The sequence below is a fragment of the Camelina sativa genome, chromosome 4 (genome assembly GCF_000633955.1).
Source record: "Camelina sativa cultivar DH55 chromosome 4, Cs, whole genome shotgun sequence".
Lineage (NCBI taxonomy): Eukaryota > Viridiplantae > Streptophyta > Magnoliopsida > Brassicales > Brassicaceae > Camelina > Camelina sativa.
In genome coordinates, this window is record NC_025688.1 from 25,461,472 (window position 1) to 25,485,058 (window position 23,587).

Here is a 23,587-nt window from a genome sequence, read left to right on the forward strand (position 1 = left end):
TTTTTTTTTTGGGATTGATTCAATAGGGTTTATAAATATTTGATTTTTGCAACTTTATATCTGAAATTAATCCGGTGGCAGGGTCACATGATGTGGCTGCAGAGGCAAGATTCCTTTAAGCAGAAGTTTGGAACAATTGATGAAGACGACCACAAGTAATATGATACATAACAGGAGTTGATGTCTCTGAAACAACTTCTTGTGTTTTTGTGTATTGAGGATTATAATCTTAAATACATAAGAGGATAAAAGCTTGTATTAGGATTCCTGATCTGACTACTGTGTCAAATGGGTTGAAAACATTCATATCTCTGAATTTTATAGACTTTTGAACAGTAAGAAGTTGCCAATTGCAGTCTCTGTTATTTGTGAGCTTTTTGAACACCTTGTATACTTACGGTCAAACTTACACAATTTTAAAACCAAATTAAGATATATATATATATATATATATATATTAAGAATAATCTCCTTTTTAATAATAAAACGGAAGTACTATTTTCTATTTTAATAAATAGTTACAGGTTATAGATAGATTATATATTAATTCATATATTAATTGGTTACACCTAAATATTAGGTGCAACCATAATTAAGAATATTCCAAATTGATAATTGATATATTAATAGTAACAAATAAAATCGTGGATATTCCAAACTGTATTTTCGGAAGATTTTAGTCATATATCAAATTGTTTCCAAAGATCTTTAAACACAATATTACAAATTTATTTTCTACATATTTTATTGATAAACTATAATGTTCAATAAAAATTATGACCGTACTAGAGCACGAATTGAATTTTTTTTTATTTCTATTATAATTTTAAGACTTACATACTCTAGCACAGGTTAAATTTTTATATACTCTAACATAGAAGCTGCTGGACACACTCTAGCACGGATTAATAATTTTATATACTCTAACACGGGTTAAATATAAGACTTACATAATAGATTTACATTACATGAATGATATTTACTATAAAAATTGTTTGCATGAGTTGCATCTAAATAATATTATAAACAATTATATATATAATATTTAAAAAAAAAAAATGTATTTCAACCAGTATTGTAGTACGGGTCCAAATCTAGTTTCTCTCATTAAAAAGTTAGCTCCAAATTATGACTTTTCAAAGTTCCAGATGATGGTGAGCACACCTTACAGTAATTTTGAAAATGTATAAAATCTACAGTAGTCAACTATATTTTTCTTATATCAACATATTCATCTAGTTCGTAACATGCACAAACAATAATTCAATTTGTATACATAAAATTACACCAACACATATCACGGCGACAAAGCTATACCTGATCAAATAGTTAATATTGAAAATCAAAAAATCATTACTAGTTCTAGAGTGATAAGAATAAAATTAAGAAATTTGTTTGCCAACGGCGAGGGATGAGAAAACAGATAAAACAGCGAGGCAAATGAAAGCAAAGAGAAGAAGACTGGCCGATGCGTAGCCTCTGCTAAAGAACGTGTCCACAGGATCAGTCGAATCCAATGCGACCAATGCTAGAAATGTGTCTTTCAAATCTTTGCTCACTCCAAATCCAGCTGCTGAACCCGTCGCCAGTAGATACGATATAACCTGTCAACATTTTAAATTATCATAAATTAAAAAAAAAAACACATTCTAGTAATACAATAATCAAATGGTCATTAATTAATAAAATACCTTGTCACCGTAAAAATCGAGTTGATAATTAAAAGGGTCTTTGATTCCGGTGGCAAATAGGGAGATTGTGAAGAACAGTTGTACGACAGCGTAAACTAGTCCGATGGCGGCAGCTGAAAGCATGTATCTTCAAGAAGTGAAAGAATTAATACACGCTTCGGTTTTAATAACCAAAAAATGTCCAAATGTTAAACATATATATTCCTAGTTTAAGAATAAACTCATACAAGAGGCAAAGCAACTTGCTTTAATATATCAAAAAACCAAAACAAATTACTTAAGATTATATATGGCATATGCTTTCCCCAACCGATGAACAAATCAAAATGAAGAGCTTCGTTAGAGTTACCTATAGGCATAAACATCTTTGAAATGAAATTTAAATGCGCTTCCTTGAGATACAATGGTGACACTGTTGGTGCTGAGGATGATGAGCGCTATAACAAGGAAAACCCCTGTTAAAACCCTAAGAAGAAGGAATAATACCTTCAACGAAACAGGTGGTGGCGACGGAGGTGGGGGTGCCATAGAACTGATAAGTACGTTATTTAATGATCTTCTTGAAATTGGGTTTCAAAGAGTAAGATGAAGATAAAAGCCTGAGATGTTCAAAAACAATATACATGGAATATTTCCAATTAATTTTATAACTAAAACTTGCTAGAGAGATAAGAGTTGACTTTTGCTCTATGGCATGGGACCAAGTAATGACGGTAAATGTCAAACAAACAAAATATACCAAAGTTTTTTGTTCAAGTCGTGCTGAAACTGGTTCACCACGTCTAAGCTTACCATATAGATCGAAATGTGATTAATATATTTTTTCCTAGAATATTTTTTATGTCTCAAACTTTAAAAACATACCAACCTTGACGTCAGAGAAAACATCATCCGACCTTAAACTAATTAAGTTGAAATTAATGTAAAGACTCTTAGGTAAGAAGCTTGTGAGGATATATATAGCCTGGAATGATAAGGTACGAGCTCATATATAATTATTTGGTGTAACTGCTTACTGCTAGGCTGTTAATTGATTCATGGACATCTCTAGCGGCGAAAATCGAGCCGTTTTATCATTTTTCTATCTGCAATATTTATTTAGGAAAAATAATAATAAAGAGTTTGACTACGGGACGAAGGGCTTCCTATAACACGGCGTCCAATTTAGCGATCAACGTTCACATTTAGTTTACATTGTTGGTTTTAAAGAGTTTGGAGTGGAGTTATACAATTTCTCAATGATTTCATTGAGAATTGCACACGGAAGGTTTGGTCAACGAAGACTGAAACGTTGAGTCACAGCTGACACAGCTCCTAAGATATCAAAGAGTTTCCCTGAGATTCAATGGTGACGCTATTGGATAGTGAGGAGGATGACACAGTTATAACATCTAAGGATAACGGATTATTATCTTCGGTGAAACAAGTAGCTTTTCAAAATATATCGAAAACTAAAAACACCTATTTAAAAATGGGATAATATAAGATGAATATTAAAGATGATACTAGTTGTCAATGTAGAAGAAGACATCGTTTAAAGTATATGTAAAAAAACCAAAGACAATACCAATCAATCAATAAACAAAAAAATCACGTCGAAAAATGCTCCATCCAGCGGCCATCCTTCTGTTTTCTTCGCTGACCCCTGCAAAATCATTGACTAATGTGACGTTTGTGCTAAAATATGTATGTTCTCCATAAAAAATAGCTGAGCTTCTTGATGTAACTTACAACACCCTAGAACTTCTTGATTCTTGATAACCGGGAAATCGACCGACGCATCACTTTTGACAATTAGAGGTTGTTGGCTGCTATTGGAAGTGCCTGCATGACCGGATGACTTCTTTTCACCACGTAAGAAGGAAACAGAATCAATCCTCTCTTGAAGAGATGACGGAATAGGTAGCTCATCTGGAGGAACATATCTGAGTATCAACACTGATACCGCCACCATTGTAAATGCCAGAAGTGTCCCAACACTCACCTGCTTTATCAGAAGCCCTCAAATACTTAATAACATGGCATATGGCAAAAACGTCCCGTAAACCAGGTATTAGAAAGAATAACAAACTGTCTTACCATCCCTGCAAGCTGCGACACATCCCTAAAGAACGATAAGGTTGCAGCACACAACCCAGTTGCCACGGTTGCTTTAACCGGAACCTGTGTGCGTCTATTAACGTGTGAAAAAATACAAGGTAGCAGGCCATCCCTAGCCATTGCCATCAGAATTCGTGGCTGGAAAATGAAGATAGTCATTTTACGTAACAAGCACACACCAATGACTGTCGTGTGTATGTCTAACATTGACTGTTGATACGTGTGTAGAGAAACATTACCTGAGGGAGAAGGGCACCCATTAAACCTGAGCATAGAGCCATGACAGCATTTTGACCCTAGACAAAACAGAATCTTGATCAATCCCAATCTCAGAATCGTCTAATAGGAACCAAAAATCTCAACTTTAACATAAATCCTGATCAAAAGTATCAAGCTTTAGACAAATTAGCCACACTTGTAATTTATCAATTAGCATCAGTTTGGTTTTTACAATAATATTAGGACTTCTAGGCGAAAAAACGAGATCAATACATTGATTATAATTAAGTATCGTTGAGGCCTTGAGGGGTTTGTCTAGAATCAGCGTCTACACAAGGGACATCTAACCAAATCGCTCAGACACGCCAGGTGAAACGCATGCTGGCAAGGGATGTTGGCTAGAGGATCTTCGGGGACGAATTCCCCAAAACAAATCCCACATTCCCTATTGTATGGGAATGGGAAGTCTTGGGGAAGTATTGGGACAAGAGGAAGTGGGAGTTCAAGAACTTCGAGTTCGTCTTCAGAATGCTCCCGTGAAGATCCGTAGAGAGCCTCCGTAGAAGCATTGTCGTCTTTGTCTTCTTCTTCTTCTTCTTCTTCTTCTTCTCCTCTGTCTCTGTCTCGGTCGTCTTCAGAAGCAGCAAACTCGTCTTCGTCTTCAGAAGCAAACGAAGCAGAAGGACCAGCTTCAATATCATCTTCATCGGGAGACAGTCTTCTGACGATCGCAAGAAAGACACAGAAGAAGAGAACGGAAAAAACACCGATCGCAAGAAAGCAAGACGAAAAGTCTTCAACGGCCTCGTAAGATACGTCTACCCCGTGGGTCATGGTGTTGAAATGAGGATTGAGGATGAGTTGAAGTTGATGAAGAAGATTGAGCAAAAAAAAAATCAAATTTTTTGAGCAAGAAAGCAGGAAAGCAACACGAAGACTTCGAAGTTGAAGTTGATGAAGAAGATTGAGCAAACTTCGAAGTTGAAGATGATGAAGAAGATTGAGCAAAAAAAAAAAATCAAAACTTAAGCAAGAAAGCAAGAAAGCAACACGAAGACTTCGAAGTTGAAGAAGAAGATTGAGCAAAAACTAAAAAGCATTCCAATAGAGGAAGAACTTCTAGTTAAGGTAATAGCTAGAGGTTTTGTCGTCACTTACCTCTCTAGCGTGCTAATTTGCAGTAGGACCGGTGGTATTTTGAGAAACTTTGAGAAGGCCTCGTCAACTTCCTCTTCTCCATTGTTTCGATTCTTCGATTTCAGATCGTAATCGAACATCTTCCTCCATCAATAGTAATAAACTGGTTTCGACCATGGAGTCCCCAGCATCCCGATACGCAACATCAGATCTGGTGGTTTCGGATCTCATATCTAACAAAACCAGTAAAAATGTCTCGGTCTCGAACGCAACCAAAAAAACCCCTAAGAAGACCTGTCTGTAGGTAATAATAACTACAAACAGCCAAAAAAAGAAGAAGAAAAGAGTCTAATGACTCTTTTACCCCCAACCACCACAGAACCGAACCTCCCAATTGATTTGACATTTGAGTGAGTTTCCTCCGATGGTTCGTTCCGCAACGCCACTGATGACTATCGACAATTTTGGTAGATCAATAATGTTGTCTTATCTTCATCAATGTGGTTAATTGCGTCTAAGACGAGATTTTTTTATTTAATGAACAAAATGGTGAAAATTAAACAACAAGTTCTTCTCAGTGCAATTTCAATTACTTCAACTAGATTAAAGCCTAACCGATATTATTTGTAGATAGGTTCGTAGTTTACAAAAAGATTTTTTTTTTTTTTTAACAAAATTCATAATTTGCCTGCTAAGTGTGTATATAAATTTAAAGTATGTTGTTTCCCGATTTCGATCTATACACCGTGTCGTTTTGTCAACCGGACATTGTTTAGTGTCACCCAGTCCTGAGCATATAATCTGAAACCGAACAAATCGATCTGAATTAACCGGTTTGGATCGGTTTCAGATTACATGTTAAACCGATCGGTTTCTGTATTGATTGTGAATCGGATTTCAGTTTTAAACCGATCCGAACCGAAATCCGATCGGTTATCCACTAAACCGAATATACAGTTAATTTTTTATATTTGGGTTTAATTGGTATTATTTTCGGGCCTTGTTAGAAGCCCAATAAGGTCAAATAGATCTCTTATAAAAATTTAAATTCAAATCAGCGGAAGGAAGAATCGAACATGTGACCATGAGGTTAAGGAACACACGCTTTAACCATCTGAGCTGTTAAATGTATCTTTTTAGGGAGTTTCATAAACTTGTTACACACAAACTTGAATTTCACACCTAATGCACCTTGTGTGTGTTGATGTCACATTAACTGCTCTCTAGGTTATTTGTGAAAGATTGATGCTGCTGATCCCTTTAATTTTCCTGTAAGTGTAGGTATTACTATATTAGCTTCATCTTTATTGGATATCACATCAACACACCAACTCAGTTCAAAATGTATTATTTTTACAATTAGAAATGGTTTTTCTTTTATTTTTCTCTTAAACCAATTAAAAAAAAATCAAACTAGTCTCAACCGGCCCATTATAAGCCCAATACTTCAAACGACGACGTTACAACGAAATTTGCAGATCTAAAGTCTAAAAAAAAACTAGGAAGGCTCCGTCTCGGTATCTCGGGTCTAGTGATGTTAAGATGGTCATTAAGCCCGCTCGGACCTAAACGGGTCCAGTGTAATATTTTTAAGACTCGAAGCATATATGATGATCTCGAATAAATCAAACTAGATTAGTATATTTAATCTCTTTTAACTCTTTTCTCTTCACGTGTTATGTTTACCTTTCTGACTCCATATTCGATACAAATATTAAAAGCTCGTTCAGAGAACTAATCTCTTTTTAAAAGTGATAAAGGAGATTTTAAATATTAAAAGCTCGTTCATGCATCTTTAAATGTCAACCACAACAGTAGTTAAACTATGCTATAAAAGAAAATAGAATCCAAAGCCAATCTTTTTATTCGCATGATTTGACTGAAAAATACACAAATTTGGCTAAAACAAATTCTCTCTATCCCATCGAAATTTTTTACAACCGGTTTAATCCAATGACAAGCCAAAAACATTCAGACCAAAAACAAATGTTGATGATTAAATCAGGCCAAAAAGCCGGTTTAATTCTATTTGGCTTTCCTCTCCAAAACCTCCTCATCTTCTTGATTCCGATTCTTGAACTGTGTTTTTTTTTACCAGTTTTAGCCATTGAATTCACTCGGTTTCTGCAATCTCCATCACTTTCTTCTTGTAAAGCTTCTCCTCTGCGTCTCTTAAGAACTTGAATCTCGACAATGGCGAAGATGACGATGATGATGGTGAATGTGATGATGATGATGGCGATGGTCTCACTAGCCTTTTGTTTCTCTTTCAGAGGTCTTGTTCTGTGTTTATGATTCATTTGGTTTCGTGGGAGGCATGTGTGTGTTTCGTTTGTGTGTTTGCAAATTTCAGGTTGTTTCGTGTGTGTGTCTCTACCCTTTGTTGCGTTGCTTGATTTGATTCAGCGTCCAAGCACAAAAGAAGAAGCTACGGCAGCTAAGGTGAGCCCAACGTGTAGCCAAAATTAGCTTTTTAATTTGGAGTTTTGGACTAGATAGCTATATGAGTGTGTTGATCCAGAGCTGTGTTTATATCGACTTAGATAGTGTACTAGAGAATGTATTTGAGCACACGCTAATTTCGTTTGTTGTGTTTACGTCTTTGTTGCTTTGTTTCTCAGTATTTGAGCACACGCTAATTTATTTTTTAATGTGGTTTGCAGGTTTTGTTACCAGAACCTCTACAGGTGTTTCTCCTTCTATCTTGCTTCCCAGATCAACTGTGTCACCTCAGATTATTGCCAAGAGTTCATCAGGTTTGTAATTGTTGTGTTTCTGGTTTTGGTTTTATTGTGTGTTTGTCTCATTTTATCTGACTTTACATTAGCAGATCTTTGTTAGTCTGTTTCTAAGATTTCTTAGGTATCACAAGTTGCAATGTGTTTTGTAAAACATGCGTTAGCGATCCAAAGATGCGAGATCTCGATGGTCTTTGGATCATCACTGTTTGAAATTTCGTATAAGCTGAGGAAATGTTTCTGTGCATCAATAACACAAAGCTTTGACTTGCTTTTTGCCTTTGTTCAATGACTGATCAAAGCTGCTGTGTAAGATTGGATATGTGGTTTTTGCAGAATGGACTTAAGAGTCTCAATACACACTAGCATTAGCATTACTCAATGCTCAGGTGTGAAAAGTAAGATTCTTTTTTCTTTTTCTTTTCATGATGTATGTTTAAGCAATTGAAGGTTCTAAGTAATGTTTTGGTGTGTTTGATTTTGAATTCAGGAGCTAGATCATTCAACAGGCAAAGCTTGCATTGCATTGGAACAACTCCAAACCCGTACCAGCAATCTATTTCCACCATTGGAAAGACTTTATCTGGTTTTGATGAGGATAATTTGGAGATGGTAATAATCTCTGCACTTTGTTAGTCTGTATGTTGTAAGAGAAATGTTTCATTTAATTGTTTTTCTTTGTGTGTTTGTTGTATATGTGTGATTCTTGCAGCTACAACACATGATCACCAAAGAATGTTCAAGCTTTACTCTGTACTTTGGTTAAGCGGTTTTGCTGAATATGAAGGTAAGTAAGACTTATTTATCTAATTTAGTGACTTGTTTATCTGAGACTTATTAAGCCAAGAGGTTTTGCTAATTCACATTTTATTAGGTAACATAGAAGACGAAGAATATGAAAAAGATGCTCAAATACACAGGGAGTAATCAGGATTAAACTTCGAGCTGGTATGTGTATTCATCTGTTGGATGTGTTCATATGTTGGATGTGTATCCATCTCAGAAGCATTCAGTTTTTATAGTCCTTGAAAACCTTTGACACTATTACATCCAACAGATATTGTGTTTGCAGGTTTTTGCAGAACATTGGGGATGAATCAGGAAGAAACGGAAATTGAAGAACATCTTTTGACCTAAATGATACATTCTCAGCGAAGAGTTTAATTATATTTATGTTTTCGTCCATGTATATTTTATGTATTTGGTTTTTTCCAACAATACCCCACATTTTCTTATTCAAACTCAACAGTCTCTTCTTCATACAATAGGAAAAACTTAAAAGTAAAAAAAACCAATATTCTTTTGTTCTGCGTAAAATGGTACTTATAACAGTTCAAAGTCTGCTCTGTACTCAGTGTCGTCCGTAAAGTAAACAGTTCAAAACCTGTATTTCGTTTAAAAAAAAATAAAAAAATTTCACTTTATTTTGAAAGAGTATTAGACCTTAACATTTTTAGTTTAACAAACTAGATTTTCGTTTTTCACACTTTTGGTAGGTTTATAGAAATAGGTAAACTAGTACGAAAAGCAATATTAATTAGTCGTTGACTCAAATTACTGTAACAACCGTTTTATTTTTGTGAAGTTTTGGTAGGTTACCTAATAGGTAATTTATTGGTCTTTCACTCACATAAATGTTATCTTTGATAACAAAATAAAAGTTAATACGAGGTCAAGAGATTTGACTAAGACTAACAGGTCAAGTGATATGAATATTAGTCGTTGACTCAAATTAGTATATATATATAACGATAAATTAGCCATGTGAATTGTGAAATACAAGTAAAACTTCAAAATGGGTTTACATCTAGTGGTGCTCGTTCTTTCTTCTTATATGCTTTTAGTTTTAGGAGTCGACGGAATAATGAACGTGAGATTCGACAACTTCTACTTTTATTTGTTTATTCTTTATATTTGTCATTTTTTAGTTTATATAAAAAAAATTTAATCGATTTTTTCAGGATTTTGATTGTGTGGATATATACAAACAACCGGCTTTCCAACATCCAATGTTGAAACACCATAATATTCAGGTTTGATTGTTAAACTTTTTCAATCATATACGAAATGTGGCAAATAATGTTTTAGTTAATCATTTATAAATATATGAATTTTTTTCTTTTCTTATTAACAACATTTTGCTTCTTAATCTTGTTATTCTTTTGTTATGTTATAGTAGAAAAAATTCATTTCAAATGAAAGCCATAAAAGCAAAGATAAATATAAAATAAATTATCAAAGTTGTCCAAAAGGAATGGTACCAATTTTAAGGCAAACAAATGGAACTGAGAGTGTTCATCTCGACTCGGTCGAGTATCCTGGCCAACATGTAAATCTTCTTCTCTTATCATGGCTTTATTGAAATATTCTCATCAATTTATCTTATTTATAGCACAAAATTTGATTATAGGCAATCACATTTTTCCCTTCTTTCTAGTGTTGTGATTATAATACATGCAAAAGTTATTAAAAGCAGCAACTTCTATTGTTTATACAGTTTGCAACACTTGAGACTGTTTTGGATGGGACCATCTATCGAGGAGCCGAAGCTAGAATAAGTGTTCATAGTTTAACTGTACAAAATAACCAGTACAGTAAAAGTCAAATTTGGTTAGAGAATGGACCTCGCAATCAACTCAATAGCATACAAGTTGGTTGGGCGGTAAGTTTTTGTTAAACGTATAAAACAAAAAATATGTACTTCATACAAATTCATGTGATTTTACACTAGGAACTAAAACTTAAAATATAGATTTATGTAATAAAAGTATATATTACTATTTTAGTTATATTTATGAGCATATATTAAGTAAATATCCCTTTAGATGTGGAATAATTGTCCACAAATACAAGAAAATAACTCACTTATTGTAATCTAATGATCTAATGAGATATTGGAGAACCAGAGTTTAAATACATTTTTCTTCAACAAATATTATTCATGAATTTCAAATTTTGTACAGGTGCATCCAAGATTATATGGTGATAGTTTAACGCGGTTTACAATATATTGGACCGTAAGTAAATTAAATTATTTTGTTAACAATGTTTCTTTATACATTGCAAAGAAATAAAATATTTTATGATTATAAAAATAATATATAAAGTCAGACCAATGGTTTGATTTTACCCTTTTTCTTACATAATTGTTAATTACCTCTATTTTACATTTCAATATATTAGGCAGATGGCTATAGAAAAACTGGATGCTATAATACAAAATGTCCTGGCTTTGTTATTGTTGCTCAAGAACCTTGGATTGGAATAACGTTCAATAAGACCTCTATTTATGGTGGTAAAACAAGTGTTATTGTTCAACCGCAAATTTTTTAGGTAAATTTATCCACTATATGTATAATATAAATCAATTTTTGACAAGAATATAATGTTGGAATTTTTTTTATTATTATGATTATAACATATAATCTCAAATGTTTGTGGATTTTATGCTTCAAAATACTCGAATACATCCTTTTTAAAATTTCTTAAATTTTTTTATATAATTTATTTTTATGTTTCTTATTTAAATCACATATACATATATATATATATTATATATAAATATATTTATTTATAAATTTCAGAGATTTTGTTTAATAGTTTGTTTTTATGTTTTAATATCTAATAGGATGGCTTCAGCGGAAATTGGGAACTAAAAATATTTGATCAATTAATTGGATACTGGCCGAAAGAGTTATTTACACATTTAAACAATGGAGCTTCTTTGATACGTTTTGGAGGAAATACGTTTACATCTTCTGATGGAATTAGTCCTCCAATGGGAAATGGTCATTTTCCAAGTAACGACTTTCAGAAGAGTTCACATTTTTCGTTTATTAAGGTTTAGAATTTGAACTACCAAAGCATTGATCTCGGAGATAAGGAAACAAGACCATACGTAGATTCTTATCAGTGTTTTAAAATAAAGTATTGGGGATATCGCAAGCAAACTAGAGTAGCCTTCACCCTTGGAGGACCAGGTGGAAATTGTGGTTTATGATTAATGAATTATGTATCGAGTATCGACCAAAACTATATCAATTTTCAAGAGAAATAAAGTTGACTATATCTATATCCATATTATTGTGCAGAAAAAGTATTTTTTTTTTTTTTGAAACAAAATTTAAGGTTGGAGGATAAAAAGTTATGCAGAATTTAGGTGTTTTAGACGAGAGTGGAAAAAAAAACTAAGTAAGTAGTGTTAAAGCAAAACGAATAGAGTATGAGAGCCGATCTCATTTGGAGGATCATGTGGATATTGTCGTATATGATGACGATTCATGAATTATGGAAAGCCTCTCCAGTTACTTAGAATGTCAGTTTCACAGGGTCATCAATGTACCCTTTGTTTCTTATAATTCCTCACTTCTTTGATTACTTATGATGATTCTCAGCTGGCACTGTCTATTTTTTTTTAAAGGGTATTTTATTAAAAATATATGTCCAATGGGCTATTTCTGGATATAAGCCCATACAAAATCCCCTAAGGGCCCGACCGTTACATCAAACCGAACTAAACCAATGAAATACAAAACCGACTGGATTTACAAATCAAACCAAACCGAATGCTGAAAACCCTAATCTACAAACGTAGAACACGCTGTAGCCGCCGTCCAACAGAGCTGCGGATGCTTACCGGATCAGGACCTCCGGTAAGCCTGGACGACGTTAGCCGAACGGAGATGGTGATCCAAGATCCATTTCCATCCCGCCACCGTAGAGCCGCGTTGAGGAGGAGGAAGAGAATCGAGCTCGTCGTCGTCGAGGAGAGTTCTTGCTCAGTCGTGAGGGAGAAAGACAATAGGGAGTAGATAAAGAGACCTTCGACGGTGGCTTAGCCTCACCGGATCGGAGTCTACCTCCCCTATCGAGACCGATCCGGCGAAACCTCCAGAATCTCCGATCCCAGATCTAACTGTCTTTCTCACCCATTCCTTGCCGTGAATCTCCTTCTCCCACTCTGCGTCGCTATTCCGCCGATAGATCTCTTACCACTGAAATCTCGCAGATGCTTCTCTCTTCCACTGCCCCCTTGATCTTGTTCCATGGTGTCACCGAGAAGATGCGGAGTCGCGGATGAAACGCCATGAGCCGTATGGTCCTCATCATCACCAGAATTGATAGAGGACCCGCCGTCGGTGCAAGTGGTTGTGATCAGAAGAGAGAAGTCTTTAGGAAAGAAAAATCGCCGCGAGTGAGTATCACGCGCTCAACTTCTCTCTTAGAATCACAACTTTATTGCTTAGCTGGCACTGTCTTTTATCTCTCGAGTTTGTGCTCTTGGTTCGTTTCTGTATCTCTCCTTGCTTGATACCTAATACATATGTTAAAAACTCTGCAGAATGATGGTAGTGGATGTGTGTCAATTTATTGAATCAGTTCACCTCGAGATTTTCGTTATGTAGGATTGAATTTTATGTATTACTCACGACTTTGGTTGCTAATATTAGGGCTCTCATTCTATTGCTGTACGCAAACAGTGGACCAAACACAATTGGGTGCCAGGGTAATTTCAGTCTCATTATAATAGCCTTAATTGTTTGTGATATGAGGCAAATTGAAACAAAAATTGTGGATAATGCAAGCTTTGAGCTCTGGATGCTTTCTGTTTTTGGCTATAATGCTAAACTATTATATCACTAAAAAATAAATTCGATTCATATTGACAAATTATTTTCCCGTATGCCCGGAAATATGATATTTATTTTTCATTTTATCAGTGAATGTGAAAAAAAAAATATATATATTTTTTTAACTTTTTAACAAAAATAACAAAATATATGTTTTATAACTGAAAACTGCCAAACGAGAAGGTTTTTTCAGAAAAACAACACGCTGTTCGGAATTTATAGAACGTAACATCGTGTCGTTTTGACATTCAGAAGCTACTGATCCAAAACTGTTAAAAAGTGTGAGTCTCGTGATCCGTTGACTCACAAGACCAGAAGAACGAAGCTATGTCAGAGACCGCCGTATCAATCGATTGGGATCGATCTAAGTCGGAAGATGAAGACGATGATGAAGAAGAAGAAGAGTATTCGTCGCCGGTGCAATCCTTCCCGGGGCCACCGCCACCGCCGTCGGCAAATTTCGAGAAAGATCGACACTTGGTGTATTTGGAGATGATGTACGAGTTGCTTCCGTACCATTACCAATCTCAGGAGATCAATCGTCTCACCCTCGCTCACTTCATTATCTCCGGTCTTCACTTTCTCGGCGCTAGAGATCGTGTTAGTCTCTCTTCAGTTCAATTTTGTGAATTTCATCTGCAAAGTTTTGTGATTTTTTTTTTTTTTTTCTTTTTTACTTGTTGATTGAAATCTTTGGTGAAGGTTGACAAAGATGTTGTTGCAAAGTGGGTTTTGTCCTTCCAGGCCCTGCCTAGTAACAGAGTTTCACTAAAAGATGGTATCTTTCTCGAGTTTGTTATCTACGAGCAAGTTCTAAATTTAGAATGTGATTCAGTGAATGAGATGTTCCTTCTTGCAGGAGAATTTTATGGGTTCTTTGGTTCAAGGAGTTCTCAGTTTCCCATAGATGAGAATGGGGTAATTATAATAATAAGCCTATTCTTTTAAGTTTTCTACATTACGAGATTTGGTTTTTGATTATCTTTGTTGGGACAGGATTGTTTAACTCATAACAGTAGTCACTTGGCAAGCACTTACTGTGCATTGGCCATTCTGAAGGTCACTGGACATGATCTCTCGACCATTGACTCTGAGTTGTTATTGTTGTCCATGAAAAACCTCCAACAGGATGATGGAAGGTATTAGTTTTTGGAGCTTTAAAAATCATAATGCGTTTGTGATGTCTCAAGTGTGTAACTTATCTGACGAATTCCGGGAATTTGTTTGCAATATTCTCATTTATATATGGTGCAACCTATTATGTAATGGGGTCTAAATTGGGTTATGATACTTTGTTCGTTTTGCTACAGCTTCATGCCTATCCATATTGGAGGTGAAACGGATCTTCGATTTGTATATTGTGCTGGTAAGGAATAGCTACCTAACAGGATTTGCAGACTATACTTGGAGTAGAGTATCATTCTAGTTTTTTAATTTGTGGATCAGCTGCAATTTGTTACATGCTGGATAATTGGAGTGGAATGGACAAAGAGAAGGCTAAGAACTACATATTAAACTGTCAGGTTTACTTCTGTTCTTGTAGTTTGCTTTGTCATTTTTCTTCCATTGTTATTTGTTAATTTCTGTGTGTTAAAAAGACATTCTTGTGAAACATTCTTTTTGCAGTCATATGATGGTGGCTTTGGGCTGATACCTGGTTCTGAGTCTCATGGTGAGTTGAAGACAATTCTTATACAGTCTTACAGTTGATTTTTTTCCATGTGCAGTCCAACTACGTAGCACATATGTTATGTGAATGGGCTAGAAATTGTTAGGGAGATTGGTCATCGAGGACACTATAGATAACTTAACTGGTTCATTTAGGTTCCTAGTTCAATGGCTACACACAAGATAAAAAAGCTGTACTATAGTCTTATGTTATGAGGCATTGGGTTTACTTGACTCCACTAGTGTATGATGCTTACCTACGTTCTGCAACTTAGTTATGCAGGTGGTGCTACTTACTGTGCTATTGCGTCCCTTCGGTTGATGGGATTTATTGGAGTTGATTTATTATCAAATGATTCATCCAGTTCAGTCATAAACCCTTCATTGCTTCTAAACTGGTGCCTACAGGTACTGCTTCATAGAATCTGTTTTATTTACCTGATAAATATTACCTTAGTTTCCTAATGATCCTGAGTAATCTGATGGTTTTCCTAACCTTTCCTATAGCGACAAGCCAATGATGGTGGGTTTCAAGGTAGGACTAACAAGCCGAGTGACACATGCTATGCATTTTGGTTAGTCCACTCAACCGTTACTGTCACCGGCTCTAGCTGTTCCCGTTTACTTATAATGTATATCTGTGTAGGATTGGAGCTGTCCTTAAACTCATAGGAGGCGATGCATTGATCGACAAAATTGCTCTACGCAAATTTTTACTGAGTTGTCAGTCCAAGGTATCTCTTCTTCTATGTCTCATATCTCAATTTATACTAAGCTTATTATCTAGCATTAATACTAATAGCAGCCTATGGATCAAATAGGATAGTTTGGTACATTGTCTCCACTCATGCGTTTACATTTTTTCTTCATGATCGATTACTGGTAATAACAATGTGGTTAACTTTGCCACTGCTCATGCATTTTTGTCTGCAGTATGGTGGATTCAGTAAATTCCCAGGACAGTTACCGGACCTGTATCATTCATACTACGGTTACACGGCTTTTAGCCTCTTGGAGGAACAGAGCTTAAGTCCTCTATGTCCTGAGCTAGGGTTACCTCTTCTTGCTGCCTCGGGAATTTGATGCTTAGATTGCCTCAAACTCAAAGTCACATTCTTCTATCACCACACTTGTAACGTTTTATTTAAACATTCCACGAGGCAGAGTCGCTCTGTTTCAGCAGTTAAATTCTAGTTGGAATATTCAATTATTTTATTATTGGCTCTCAATATGCTTAACATTGCAAACTCACAAAAATGAAAAATTATAAAGAAAACCAAATTTAATAGTTGAGTATGATTTTATCTTAATTCTTAGAAATGGACATAGGAACAAAGAATCAAATTTTAAAAATAACAAATCTGTAGAATTGTGTGATTTGGCAAAGAAACAAAAGACATAATTTTTTGCAGTTTTCAACTCTTGTGAACAAGTGAGTGGTGTTGTTGACGCCACTTGGATGAAAAGTATCAGACATAAACTGCAAAAATTGGGACAAAAATCCTAAAGGGAGAAGAAAGAGATTCCCCACTTGGTCTTTCATGAGTCTTGTCTCTATTCACAATCGTCTTATTCCATTTTACCGGTCGATGTTCAAAGTTTCAATGCCGTAAAAAAGAAAGAATTATTCTTACTGTGGTAGTAGCGTTTTCGAAGCATATATGATCTCGAATAAATCAAACTAGATTAGTATATTTTAATCTCTTTAACTCTTTTCTCTTCACGTGTTATGTTTTACCTTTCTAACTCCATATTCGATACAAATATTAAAAGCTCGTTCAGAGAACTAATCTCTTTTTAAAAGTGATAAAGTCGGTTTAAGATAAGGGAGTGCTGAGTTCATGCATCTTTAAATGTCAACCACAACAGTAGTTAAACTATGCTATAAAAGAAAATAGAATCCAAAGCCAATCTTTTTATTCGCATGATTTGATTGAAAAATACACAAATTTGGCTAAAACAAATTCTCTCTATCCATCGAAAAAATGTACAACCGGTTTAAATCCAGTGACAAGCCAAAAACATTCAGACCAAAAACAAATGTTGATGATTAAATCAGACCAAAAAGCCGGTTTAATTCTATTTGGCTTTCTCCAATATCCTCTCTTATCTTCTTGATTCCGATTCTTGAACTGTGTGTGTTTCACCAATTTTGGCCCTTGAATTCACTCGGTTTCTGCAATCTCCATCACTCTCTTCTTGTAAAGCTTCTCCTCTGCGTCTCTTAAGAACTTGAATCTCGACAATGGCGAAGATGACGATGATGATGGTGAATGTGATGATGACAATGGCGATGATCTCACTAGCCTATTAAACTCAGCATCAGACGATGACTCGAAAAAACTCGAGATCCCTTCTTTTCTACTACCATTACAAGACTCCATTAGTAATGGAGTTAAAGGAGGCGTGAACAACGAAGGAGAAGCACGAGGAGTAAGATACGGAGGAGTGATGGCACCACTTTCCATATTAAGAAACAAATCATTCAAACTCTTTCCTTTTGTGGAAACCACCCCATCTTGAGATTCCATCTCCTCTACTGTTTCCTCCATGATTGTGAACAGAAACCTCGGCACATGCCCTGGACCACACACATTCCCAAACCCATCATCAGGAGGAAGAGACTGTAGTTGTTCAGTTCCAATGGGCTTAGGGTTTGAGAAAGAAGAAGGAGATGAAGAAGAAGAAGGGTTTGTGGTACTACTGCAACAGAAGATGAAGAGAAGCTCTCTGGTTCCAGGGGTAGAATAGTCATTTCGAAATTCAGGCCTCGTCGCCGACGACCGCTTCTTACACCAAAGCAAGTAATAGAGCTCAGCGAGAAGAGCTAACAGCAAACAACCAAAGACTATGCTTAGAGCAAGTCCAACACTGCTCAGAGATCTCATCTTTCTTCTTTTTCCAGATAAGATTCACATCTCTTACTCATCTCGATTCGACCAAATGTGGGATGCAGAAGAAACAGAAACTATATATGGAGGTTGTCTATGATTCTTAGAAAAGAAAAGAGAAAGGGTTTTTGCTGAAAAGAAAAACTTAGATTTAAGGTTGGGGATGAAAGAAGAGCGGAGAAATGTGAAAATTAATAATTTCCTAAAATAGGTGTGTTATATAGCGAAGTGTGGAAGTGAAACTCACTTGTATTTTAGAATCAATAAAGAAAGCATAAGTGAATACGAAGTTTTACCCTTAATGAAAGGCCCTAGTTACCATTTTAATAAAACTATGTATATCATCTTATTTTGAATTCTTTTATGATTTGTACCATTGATGGTGAATGAATCAAACTAGTGTACAAGCATCATTTTGGATATATAACGAATGGTTCTACCGACAACTCTATAACGAACAATTCTATTCGTACCGTAAAAAAATATACTAAAGACGGCTCACTATCGATACTTCATTTATATGTGCACTATATCTCAAGATGAATATATTTACTCTCAATACAATGAATTACGAATAACGACTCTTGAATGGACGAGGGACGAGGGAGAGACGTTCACTTTTGAAAATTTCAGTTTCTCTAATCTTTACTTCACTTTTTTTTATCTTCAAATAATTTCCGTTTCAAAGCATCAAACATGGATAGGACCTTTAAGGCCGCAACCCATGTGATGTGACGCATATATATGCAGTGGTGAACACAAGTAGCAATAAAGAGAAACATAAATGAAATAGAGTGAGATTTGTTTGTGTTGCGGTTGTTCATGCCTATTGATATCAAAGTCAGAGTCAGATTAGTCCACCAGATCAAAAGTGTCAGTGACTCCGCCTCAATTATATAATTTCGTGTTGTCATGCATCAGCAACTATCTAGCCTCTTCCAGCAACCAATCATACGTTTTATGTTGTAAGCTAGCTGCTAGTAGCATTATCATTGATACATTTTTATTTTGTATGTGGTTCCTTTCGTCATACCACTTGATTAATTTCCTTAAATCACTTTATTTTCTCGAGTTCGTCGACTCACAAATTTATTCTTAGTATTTATAATGCATCAAAATTGTTATATTTTTTTAGATTTGCTTTTTAAAAACATTTTTGCAAGCAAAGAGGAATCATGGATTCCTAAATAACAGTCAAGTTAGGAAATTGGAAACTATGTTCATAAACTATAGTTTCTGACCAATTGTAAACACAAAAAAATAAAAATAAAACTGAGATAAAGTCTTAGACTCACAACTACACTCGATTTTCTCGTTCCACATCATCAAAAAATTGGCCTTCATCACTTTTTCTTTGAGGTATTCACATATGATTTTTGATTGTGAGTAGATGAGAACATGGACCCCGGTCAATCAATGGTTCATCAGGTCGAGTATGACCAGCCACTTTGCAACACCTCATACATATTTTTCACATTAGTTTTGCAAACAGCATTTTAAAAAAAGGATTTCCCTAATGTCAACTTTTTGTATAAGAGTGAAGGTACATATAAGTTTAAATTTTATAAATGAGATGTACACGTGGGTTTTGAACTCCAATATTTTTAAAGAAAAGAGTGTGAAAATGTGCTGGTAAGAGTCTCAAATTAGGACTAAAACATGGAGAAGACAAGCACATGAATGATAAAAAAAAAACATGTGACTTGTTATGTTATCTTTTGGATTCTAAGGCAGACCATAGATATTTTTATCCAAAAATTCAAAAGTTCTCTTTTGTGTGTCTCTTGTGTAAAAAATACACTATATATTCAAAAATATGATCATAGAGAAAAACGAATGACTAAAGACATATCAAATCACAAAAAGTTTGACTTCACATTAATCTCGCAAATTATAAGTTTTAGTTTTCGTGATTATATCCCACATTATGTAATCAACAAAACCATTAATATACAATCCATGCATCTCACATGTCATACTACTTATGGATTTCCTTTAAAACACGGCACAAAATAAAAATAGCAAACCTAATATTTCCTTCTCCCAAACTTAATCTAAAAAAATACACAGGTTTATTAAATTAAAAAAAGTAGAACCACTTATATCCCACCACCACAGGTATTGTTACAATTATCATCATACGAATATCTTATTACAATAAATCGTGAATGATTTGTTGTTAATTATTTGTATTAAAACGAGCCCACACATAATAATAATAATAATAAGAAAAAGATCTTAATTATCCATCTACCTTAAAATCTACGGACCGCGGCGTCTTAACAAATGTAAATAATACAGTTGGTGAAATCCCGATAATACCCTCAGATTCAAAAGATAGAACGACGACGGATACGTGTTCATTAGCCAACCCAGCCTTTTTTTTTTTTTTTTCTTCTTACGTGGGTATGACTAGACACGTAGTTCCCACACTGCACCAGGACAACAACTCATTTAAAATTAAAACCTAAAAAAAAACAAAAACAAATTAATTCATATATAAAAAAAAATCTTCTCGTTACTTCTTTCCTTTTTTTTTTTTGCTTTTCTTTTCTCCCCCGACATTGTTGCTTTTCCTCTGTTCGGTCGGGGTTTACAACATCACCCCCCGGAACGGTGGAATTTAGCCGAAAGAAAGAAAAAAATGGGAATTCTCAACGACGACGCCGTTTTAGTCGAACCTGGAAAAATCTCCGGAGATCCCACCATCGTTACCGTCAATTGTCCTGATGAATCCGGTTTAGGTTCTACTCTCTGTAGAATCATCCTCGAATTTGGTCTCTCCATTACCCGTGCAGGTCTCTATTTCTTCCTTTTTTTTTGACTTCGTTATCCCTGTCTCGTTAAATAGGAATATACTCTGTTTGTCTTTTACCTTTACGAATATTCTTCTTTTATGATTCGAGACTTTAAGATTCATCAAATTCTGTTTTTTTTTCTTTTTTTTTTCTTCTTCTGCTAATTTGATTGTTGTAAAAAAATTGCAGATTTTTCAACAGATGGGAGATGGTGTTATATAGTGTTTTGGGTAACTCCAGATAATAATAACAGCTCTCCTAAGATTGATTGGGAAAGCTTAAAGAATCGTCTTTTATCTGCTTGTCCTTCTTGCTTAGGCTCTTTCTACTTCTCTCTTCAATCCAATGTCTCTATCCCTCCTCCTCCTTCCCTTTACCTTCTCAAGTTCTTTTGCCGTGACCGGAAAGGCTTGCTTCATGGTTTGTTATTTTTTCCTCTATGAAAGAAAGTATTCTCCTTTTTGTCTGTTTTTTTTTTTTTTTCTTTTTTAAAAAAGATGGTTGATTAGAAGAATTTTGGTGGTTGTAGATGTTACTAAAGTTCTGACAGAGTTAGAGTTTACGATTCAAAGAGTTAAAGTCATGACTACACCTGATGGAAGAGTTCTTGATATGTTTTTCATCACCGACGCAATGTTAGTTTTCTCTTATATCTGATTCTCATGTTTCAGTGATTTAGCATTTTGGTTTTATGATATAACGGTTCTTGTTGTGACTTCATGTATATATAAGAGGGATCTCCTGCATACGAAACAGAGGCAAACTGAAACGTGTGATCATCTAACGGCTGTGCTTGGTGAGCATGGTGTGAGCTGTGAGCTTGAACTAGCTGGACCCGAGTTAGAAAGTTTGCAACGCTTCTCTTCACTTCCACCTTTGGCTGCTGATGAGCTCTTTGGGCCAGATGGGTCTGATATTAGCAGCTCTAGCTCCAACAAAGCGGTTCTTACTGTTGATGATCACTTGAGCCCTGCGCATACCTTGCTTCAGATTCGTTGTGTTGATCAAAAGGGGCTTTTCTATGATATCCTCAGGACTTCTAAAGACTGCGATGTCCACGTACGTAAAGACCAATATCTCTTAACCTTAAGAGGACCTTACCTTACATCTAGATTTCTAGGAATGTTCCTTCATTTTGTTGAAAGATTTGTAGAACTCAAGTAGTTACTTGTGTTCTTGATCCAGATTGCATACGGTAGATTCTCCTCAAAGGTGAAAGGCTACAGGAATTTGGACTTGTTTGTTCGAGGTACAGACGGGAAGAAGATATCGGACCCAAAACATCAAGCCAACTTCTGTGCTCGGCTTAAGGAGGAAATGGTGTGTCCTTTGCGAGTGATCATCGTGAACCGAGGACCAGATTCTGAGCTGTTAGTAGCTAACCCTGTGGAGCTATCTGGCAAAGGAAGACCACGAGTTTTCTACGATGTCACACTCGCGTTGAAATCACTAGGAGTCTGCATTTTCTCGGTAAGTATAATAATAATAATCATATTGGCATGGATACGTTTTTCTAAGCTTTTTAGCTGTTATGAAGGGTTTGTTTTAATTTTCAAATTTGTTGTTTTTTTCTTGTAGGCTGAGATTGGGAGGCATTCGACTTTAGACAGACAATGGGAAGTTTATAGATTTCTTTTGGATGAGAGTCGTGAGTTACCGTTGGCTAGTCTCCGTGCAAGGAATCAGATAGTGGATAGAGTCACAAAGACACTTATGGGTTGGTGAAAGTGAATCTCAATGAGAGAGGGAGAAGAGAGAGCTTTAATGAACATTATTCTACTCGAGGGGCCAAAGAAAGCGAGTCTTCGCCTGCGGCTTCAGGGGTCAGATGAAGAGATTGTGATACGGAGTTTGATTGCTTTTGTGTGGAGCTAATCTTGTTGTAAAGATTTGGAAAATTGTAAAAGGATAATAGCGCAATTGCAATGAATTCAATGCTTGTAAACTCAGTTTGCAAAGGTAAATCTGAATAGTAAACATGCACATTAGGAAATAATATGGTAATTAGACAATTCGTATCTAATTATAGATTTGTTTCGTGGAGGGAGACTATACTACGTACTGCCACAAAATTTGTAAGGTCTTCTCTAGTTGCCATCAATAATGAGAAGTACCAACAATTTATGTATTTTTTTTTTCTATCCGTTATTCTAAAGATACTAAAATCCCTTTTATAATAAAACAGAAATTTGCGAAAAAAAAAATTAAAAAAATAAAAAAATAAAACGGAAGTACACAACATTGTTATGTAGACTATATAATTTTAATAAGTTAAGTTACAAATAATCATTAATAATAGATTAATTGATTACAAATAGATTATACCGAAAATCTTAAAGAGAATATTCTAAAGAATTATATCATCTAACTTAACATATTAATTTTCTTTATTAAATTATTCATCAAATAAAATCTTTTGATATCTAACTTAACATATTTTATTTGTTAATTATCATTATACTTCACCTCTCATTTTTATATATGAGTCTATTTTGTAAAACAAATAAATATCATATTATTTATTATAATAAAAAAATAATTTATTTCTGGATATACTATAAGTTGAATTTTTAAAAACAAATATAAATTGTTCAATCTATAAAATATTCAAGCTTTAGTAATATTATTATTTAAAAATAATATCTATTGAATTAAAATTTTTACTGAGTAACAGGTCAAAATTTAAATATTTAAATTCAAATTTACAAAATTATG

The 23,587-nt window shown here is 34.8% G+C and overlaps 8 protein-coding genes, 1 long non-coding RNA gene and 1 pseudogene across 13 annotated transcripts in view; 6 read left to right on the top strand and 4 right to left on the bottom strand.

The window, feature by feature from the left end:
• Positions 1-376, top strand: part of LOC104782407 — a 16,810-nt gene extending 16,434 nt beyond the window's left edge. The window contains exon 2 of the mRNA XM_010507328.2: positions 82-376. Within this exon, the coding sequence (XP_010505630.1) occupies positions 82-159 (78 nt within the window). The 3' untranslated portion in view covers positions 160-376. The remainder of the gene's footprint in view (positions 1-81) is intronic.
• LOC104792778 (CASP-like protein 4D2) lies at positions 1,249-2,435 on the bottom strand. The gene is made up of 3 exons (XM_010507329.2): positions 2,041-2,435; positions 1,692-1,818; positions 1,249-1,604 (listed from the first exon to the last, which is right to left on the bottom strand). Exons 1-3 carry the CDS (start codon positions 2,217-2,219, stop codon positions 1,383-1,385), a joined length of 528 nt encoding a protein of 175 aa, XP_010505631.1. The 5' UTR covers positions 2,220-2,435; the 3' UTR covers positions 1,249-1,382.
• On the bottom strand, positions 3,164-5,455 carry LOC104782409 (cationic amino acid transporter 2, vacuolar-like). Of its 3 annotated transcripts, none has more exons than XM_010507332.2 (5): positions 5,169-5,455; positions 4,031-4,087; positions 3,771-3,929; positions 3,423-3,678; positions 3,164-3,336 (listed from the first exon to the last, which is right to left on the bottom strand). In XM_010507332.2, the coding sequence occupies exons 2-5, from the start codon at positions 4,070-4,072 to the stop codon at positions 3,266-3,268; spliced, it is 528 nt and encodes a 175-aa protein (XP_010505634.1). In that variant the 5' UTR covers positions 4,073-4,087; positions 5,169-5,455; the 3' UTR covers positions 3,164-3,265. The 3 variants fall into 3 exon arrangements, with proteins under 3 accessions (XP_010505634.1, XP_010505637.1, XP_010505633.1); XM_010507335.2 differs by having other exon boundaries at positions 3,423-3,675; positions 5,169-5,454; XM_010507331.2 differs by lacking the exon at positions 5,169-5,455 and adding an exon at positions 4,284-4,846.
• LOC109125091 (RING finger protein 11-like) lies at positions 4,332-4,844 on the bottom strand. The gene has a single exon (XM_019244234.1). The coding sequence runs from the start codon at positions 4,842-4,844 to the stop codon at positions 4,332-4,334; it is 513 nt and encodes a 170-aa protein (XP_019099779.1).
• Positions 7,000-9,186, top strand: LOC104782411. 3 transcript variants are annotated; one of them, XR_767007.2, is made up of 7 exons: positions 7,000-7,589; positions 7,811-7,903; positions 8,200-8,283; positions 8,376-8,497; positions 8,598-8,672; positions 8,760-8,833; positions 8,958-9,186. It is a non-coding gene; the product is annotated as an uncharacterized LOC104782411 (long non-coding RNA). The 3 variants fall into 3 exon arrangements; XR_767006.2 differs by having other exon boundaries at positions 8,222-8,283; positions 8,943-9,186; XR_767005.2 differs by having other exon boundaries at positions 8,222-8,283.
• LOC109132554 lies at positions 9,681-11,885 on the top strand (annotated as a pseudogene).
• Positions 13,802-16,412, top strand: LOC104782412 (geranylgeranyl transferase type-1 subunit beta). The gene is made up of 11 exons (XM_010507336.2): positions 13,802-14,115; positions 14,218-14,293; positions 14,375-14,433; positions 14,512-14,654; positions 14,826-14,881; positions 14,962-15,038; positions 15,142-15,187; positions 15,467-15,591; positions 15,691-15,758; positions 15,830-15,917; positions 16,117-16,412. The coding sequence occupies exons 1-11, from the start codon at positions 13,843-13,845 to the stop codon at positions 16,264-16,266; spliced, it is 1,161 nt and encodes a 386-aa protein (XP_010505638.1). The 5' UTR covers positions 13,802-13,842; the 3' UTR covers positions 16,267-16,412.
• LOC104782413 lies at positions 17,081-18,391 on the bottom strand. The gene has a single exon (XM_010507338.2). The coding sequence runs from the start codon at positions 18,069-18,071 to the stop codon at positions 17,349-17,351; it is 723 nt and encodes a 240-aa protein (XP_010505640.1). The 5' UTR covers positions 18,072-18,391; the 3' UTR covers positions 17,081-17,348.
• On the top strand, positions 20,580-22,892 carry LOC104782414 (ACT domain-containing protein ACR9-like). Its single transcript, XM_019244979.1, has 6 exons — positions 20,580-20,872; positions 21,062-21,292; positions 21,402-21,507; positions 21,605-21,931; positions 22,058-22,342; positions 22,451-22,892. Exons 1-4 carry the CDS (start codon positions 20,719-20,721, stop codon positions 21,654-21,656), a joined length of 543 nt encoding a protein of 180 aa, XP_019100524.1. The 5' UTR covers positions 20,580-20,718; the 3' UTR covers positions 21,657-21,931; positions 22,058-22,342; positions 22,451-22,892.
• Positions 21,675-22,597, top strand: LOC109132555 (ACT domain-containing protein ACR9-like). The gene is made up of 4 exons (XM_019244235.1): positions 21,675-21,679; positions 21,796-21,931; positions 22,058-22,342; positions 22,451-22,597. The coding sequence occupies exons 1-4, from the start codon at positions 21,675-21,677 to the stop codon at positions 22,595-22,597; spliced, it is 573 nt and encodes a 190-aa protein (XP_019099780.1).

What these genes read in the sequence shown, in the direction of transcription:
- LOC104792778 (XM_010507329.2), bottom strand. Translation starts at nt 2,219, where the DNA reads ATGGCACCCCCACCTCCGTCGCCACCACCTGTTTCGTTGAAGGTATTA. An exon ending in AAAGATGTTTATGCCTATAG is followed by an intron (nt 1,819 to 2,040) that starts GTAACTCTAACG and finishes CACTTCTTGAAG; the next exon opens with ATACATGCTTTCAGCTGCCG. An exon ending in TCGATTTTTACGGTGACAAG is followed by an intron (nt 1,605 to 1,691) that starts GTATTTTATTAA and finishes AAATGTTGACAG; the next exon opens with GTTATATCGTATCTACTGGC.
- LOC104782409 (XM_010507332.2), bottom strand. Translation starts at nt 4,072, where the DNA reads ATGGCTCTATGCTCAGGTTTAATGGGTGCCCTTCTCCCTCAG. An exon ending in TGGGTGCCCTTCTCCCTCAG is followed by an intron (nt 3,930 to 4,030) that starts GTAATGTTTCTC and finishes TTCATTTTCCAG; the next exon opens with CCACGAATTCTGATGGCAAT. An exon ending in TCAAGAAGTTCTAGGGTGTT is followed by an intron (nt 3,337 to 3,422) that starts GTAAGTTACATC and finishes ATGATTTTGCAG; the next exon opens with GGGTCAGCGAAGAAAACAGA.
- LOC109125091 (XM_019244234.1), bottom strand. Translation starts at nt 4,844, where the DNA reads ATGACCCACGGGGTAGACGTATCTTACGAGGCCGTTGAAGACTTTTCG.
- LOC104782412 (XM_010507336.2), top strand. Translation starts at nt 13,843, where the DNA reads ATGTCAGAGACCGCCGTATCAATCGATTGGGATCGATCTAAGTCGGAA. An exon ending in TCGATTTGTATATTGTGCTG is followed by an intron (nt 14,882 to 14,961) that starts GTAAGGAATAGC and finishes TTTGTGGATCAG; the next exon opens with CTGCAATTTGTTACATGCTG. An exon ending in ACCTGGTTCTGAGTCTCATG is followed by an intron (nt 15,188 to 15,466) that starts GTGAGTTGAAGA and finishes TTAGTTATGCAG; the next exon opens with GTGGTGCTACTTACTGTGCT.
- LOC104782413 (XM_010507338.2), bottom strand. Translation starts at nt 18,071, where the DNA reads ATGAGATCTCTGAGCAGTGTTGGACTTGCTCTAAGCATAGTCTTTGGT.
- LOC104782414 (XM_019244979.1), top strand. Translation starts at nt 20,719, where the DNA reads ATGGGAATTCTCAACGACGACGCCGTTTTAGTCGAACCTGGAAAAATC. An exon ending in TCTCTCCATTACCCGTGCAG is followed by an intron (nt 20,873 to 21,061) that starts GTCTCTATTTCT and finishes AAAAAATTGCAG; the next exon opens with ATTTTTCAACAGATGGGAGA. An exon ending in TTTTTCATCACCGACGCAAT is followed by an intron (nt 21,508 to 21,604) that starts GTTAGTTTTCTC and finishes TGTATATATAAG; the next exon opens with AGGGATCTCCTGCATACGAA.
- LOC109132555 (XM_019244235.1), top strand. An exon ending in CTAAAGACTGCGATGTCCAC is followed by an intron (nt 21,932 to 22,057) that starts GTACGTAAAGAC and finishes TTCTTGATCCAG; the next exon opens with ATTGCATACGGTAGATTCTC. An exon ending in TAGGAGTCTGCATTTTCTCG is followed by an intron (nt 22,343 to 22,450) that starts GTAAGTATAATA and finishes TTTTTCTTGTAG; the next exon opens with GCTGAGATTGGGAGGCATTC.